Source organism: Trichomonas vaginalis, chromosome V (genome assembly GCF_026262505.1).
Source record: "Trichomonas vaginalis G3 chromosome V, whole genome shotgun sequence".
Classification (NCBI taxonomy): domain Eukaryota; phylum Parabasalia; order Trichomonadida; family Trichomonadidae; genus Trichomonas; species Trichomonas vaginalis.
In genome coordinates, this window is record NC_067207.1 from 353,564 (window position 1) to 357,709 (window position 4,146).

At 30.2% G+C, this 4,146-nt stretch overlaps 1 protein-coding gene across 1 annotated transcript; it reads right to left on the minus strand.

The window, feature by feature from the left end:
• Window positions 1-2,943: 2,943 nt before the first annotated feature.
• TVAGG3_0256380 (cilia- and flagella-associated protein 58-related family) lies at window positions 2,944-3,930 on the minus strand (the record flags this gene model as incomplete). Its single annotated transcript, XM_051228223.1, has 1 exon — window positions 2,944-3,930. One exon carries the CDS (start codon window positions 3,928-3,930, stop codon window positions 2,944-2,946), a length of 987 nt encoding a protein of 328 aa, XP_051097953.1.
• Between the last annotated feature and the right edge of the window lie 216 nt (window positions 3,931-4,146).

Below are 4,146 nucleotides of genomic sequence, written 5' to 3' on the forward strand. Positions count from 1 at the left end.
AGAAAATTTTAAAAAATTATTGAAAAAAATAACAAATTTGATAAGAAATTAAGGATTAGAGAAATTTAAGAAATATATAGAAAATGGTTATATTATTGTAATGGGAAATTGAGGATATTTGAGGAGTTTTTATACAGAAATGTGATCTTTATAATTAAAGAAATGAAGATATTCAAGAAAGGAGTTTACAAATGCAGGGTAAAGGAACAATACTCTGCATTTGTAAACTCCTTTCTTGAATTGAAATTCAATGAATCACATTCAAGTGAAAAAGTGCAAGCAGACCGAGAAAGGAGTTTACAAATGCAGGGTAAAGGAAAAGGAACAATACTCTGCATTTGTAAACTCCTTTCTTGAATTGAAATTCAATGAATCACATTCAAGTGAAAAAGTGCAAGCTATTCGAGAAAGGAGTTTACAAATGCAGGGTAAAGGAACAATACTCTGCATTTGTAAACTCCTTTCTTGAATTGAAATTCAATGAATCACATTCAAGTGAAAAAGTGCAAGCTATTCGAGAAAGGAGTTTACAAATGCAGGGTAAAGGAACAATACTCTGCATTTGTAAACTCCTTTCTTGAATTGAAATTCAATGAATCACATTCAAGTGAAAAAGTGCAAGCTATTCGAGAAAGGAGTTTACAAATGCAGGGTAAAGGAACAATACTCTGCATTTGTAAACTCCTTTCTTGAATTAAATTCACAATATGAATAATTCAAGGGTTTACTGCAGTAAAAGGATGCGAGTTAATTTTAATTTTACACATATAAATGCAATATAATAGCAATATCCCACTAAGCACAAATGTAATCTCAATCAAAACACATTATCTTCATAAATGTTAACAAATTTTTCTATTCACACATGTCTAATCATAAATAATTAAGTCTATTCATCATTTATCGTCTAATCAAATATAATTTACATTCTCATTGATAATTGTTATATAAAAATAACATAGATTATATTTCAAATGAGACTCTTAGAGCTTTTCTTATTTTAACATTGTAATAATATAGAATAGCATATAGATATATATGTAATAACGTATATATATGCTTATTTCTCTCATGTTTCGAAATGCAATGTGATATTGCACTCACTTTTTATAGAAATCTACCATACTCATAGGAATGATGACATATACATTTGTCTATCTATCTACGTTGTAAAAACCTTCATTAGCCCTAAGCTCAAAGTTTTTCTCATTCATTGCTTTAAATTGACCAAAAAATTGAATACTTGCTTTAAATTGACCATTCAATTTAAAGTTCGTCCCTTTGTATTTTGGATTTTGGAGGTTCTTGTTGTTATTTCTACAAATTAGATCCTTATTAAAATTGTTAATTTTTCGATCATTAGCGATGTCACAGTTTAAATTGGAAATTCTTTTTCTTTGGATAGTTCACACCCGTAAAAATATTTTTACGACTTTATTATGCGACAAAATACAGACAAATCTTGCAGTGATGAACTTTATGATACAGAACAAAGAGAAGAATAATATTCATTACTAGATGATTAAACCTAATCAATCTTCGGCATATTTAAATGCACATATTAAATTTGAAAAATGCAAAAAAGTCCAGCTGGGATCAATATTTTGGTAGTAAAGATAAATGTGACTATATACAAAATGGGACCGTATTATTTGATAATAGCAGTATCAATAATTATTATGTTTTTTTGTTTCTATAAAGAATGCAAAGAAAACTGGCGCAATTTGCATTCAAAGAACTAATAATAAAGTGTGTACATTACTTGAAGAAACAGTATTTACCAATTGTAGTTCCACCACAGAATATGGTGGAGGGTCTGTTTATTATAACTGCCAAGCAGATGGAGAGTTCGTCCAACATCGAACATGTTATTATGCGTCAATAGCAGAGCAAGCTATGGCATTTGCTCAAGCTGCTAAGCAATACCTTTCTAATAAAAACTATGCAATTGAAGTTTCTGTTCTTAAATGTGGAGAAAATGAAGAAAAAGGAAGTTACACATTTGGTATTTCTTTTGGCGATATATGTTTTGATAATAACAACATCACAAACAACAAATGTATTCATCAATAACTATTGGACTTTTAGGAAATTCGGGTACATATAATTTTTCAACATTTAGAGAAAACGCTCAAATTGAAAGTTTTTCGCTTTTATTTTCCTCTTCAGATTATTCATTAACTCATACAGTTTCGTATTGTAATATTATTGGAAATAAATGTGGAGCAGATAAAAACCAAGTTCTATTTTATTGTATATCCAAAACTAATTTAGATCACTGCATATTTTTAAATAACACTGCAAAATACATGTTTGGGCAAGATATAGATGGTTATAATTCGACTATTTCAGATTCATATGTTGACTCTAATTCAACCACAGGATCAGGAACTGTTATATTTAAGAATATAAAAGAAGGTTACGATTTTAATACGTTTACTCATATATTTAATGAAAACTGCTCAATAGTTTCTCATAGAATAATCTCCCTTAAATCGATTTTTCTTTCAAAGTTTGCAAAAACTGCAACTGCAGGATTATTTTCACGCAAAGTATAGATATAAATGGCAGTATTATGTCGACAAAAGTCGTTATTCTGTTCAACGGCAAAACAAATTATTTAAGCTGTTAAATCTTTTCTTTTTTATAAAAACTTTGCTTTTAATTTTTCAATTTTTAAATGAGGAGAAAACAAACCAAAAGGAAGCAATACATTTCTAATTGGATATTGTGAAATACTAATTAAGAAAAATAACATCGCAAGCAATAAATGCATAGAAATTTCATTGTATCTGGATTTGCAGGATTTAAAAATAGGCGTTTATTAGTTTTGAGAGTGTATGAAATTTTTTTAACTTCAAATGAATTCTTAATATTAAATAAAGTAAATCAAACAATTTATAAAATAACAAATAAAAAAAAACAATATAGAAATAGAAATAATTAAGCACGAAGTTCGGAGACAGTTGGTAAGAAAGGTTTGAGTGCTTGTCGTGATGGATTCCATCCTTTAGGTAAAACTTTCGAAGGACGAGAATTTGTTACTTTCGGAATTACGATTGCTTTGTTTATCTTGTTCCCTTCGATTGCAGAGATAGATTGTGCTGTTGAAGGAACTGAACTGACTGGGAATCCACCGCCAATGAACTTGGCTGTGTTTCCTGCTATTTCTTCTGTTTTTGACTGTGTTGATGACCTCATCTCGTGGACTTTCTTCTTCTCCATGAAATATGATGATTTAGTGTAATTGAGTTCACCACGAACTTCTTCAACACTCTTCTTAAGTTCATCGATGTTACTTGAGCGATCAAACAGCTCTGTTTCGATCTCTTGAAGTTGTTTCGTCTTCATTTCGAGCTGTTCTTCAAGAATTCTAATTTCTTCATCACCGTCATCTTTCGTTTGACTTCCAACTTTCCTTTGTTCGCGAACAAGAAGTTTACGACGTTCTTCACGAAGAACTTTAAGTTTGTCGATTCGATAAAGACGTTCCATAAGTTTGTTTCGGAGTTCTTGTGTCATCTTGAGGAGATTAAGAAGTTCTGGATTCGATGCTTCTAAGAAACGCCATCTGTGGATATTCATCGGCGTTTCAAGTTCATCTTCAAGAGCACGAACACGACCTTGTTGGAAAAGGATTCCTTTCTCAAGATTTCGACATTCCGTTCGTAAATAAACGGAATGTTTCGATTTGTCCATCAATTTCTTCTGTTTTTCAACTTCGGACAACAATGTTTTCTTCAATTCGTCGACTTCATGGCATTTCTGTGTGTATGTTGCTGATTCTGATTTAAGACGGCCTTCAATAAGAACAATCTTCTCTTTTAATAGATCTAATGAATAAATTCTGTCATGAATCTGCTTTTGATAAAATAAGTTATATGTTGAATGCAATTGATTCAATATATTCGAACTCATCAACACTTTCATGAATATAAGAAAAATATGGAAAAAATTTAGCAAACCTATTGAAAATATTATTATTTGAATGATACACAATTTAATTGGGACAATGTCACGCCCGTAAAATATTTTTGCCATAATAATGTTAAAAAATGAACAAAAATCAGAACAAAGGGGAAGGCTACACTTTGACTATCTCAGATTCATATGTTGATTCAAATTCAACAAATGGACTTGTTATAT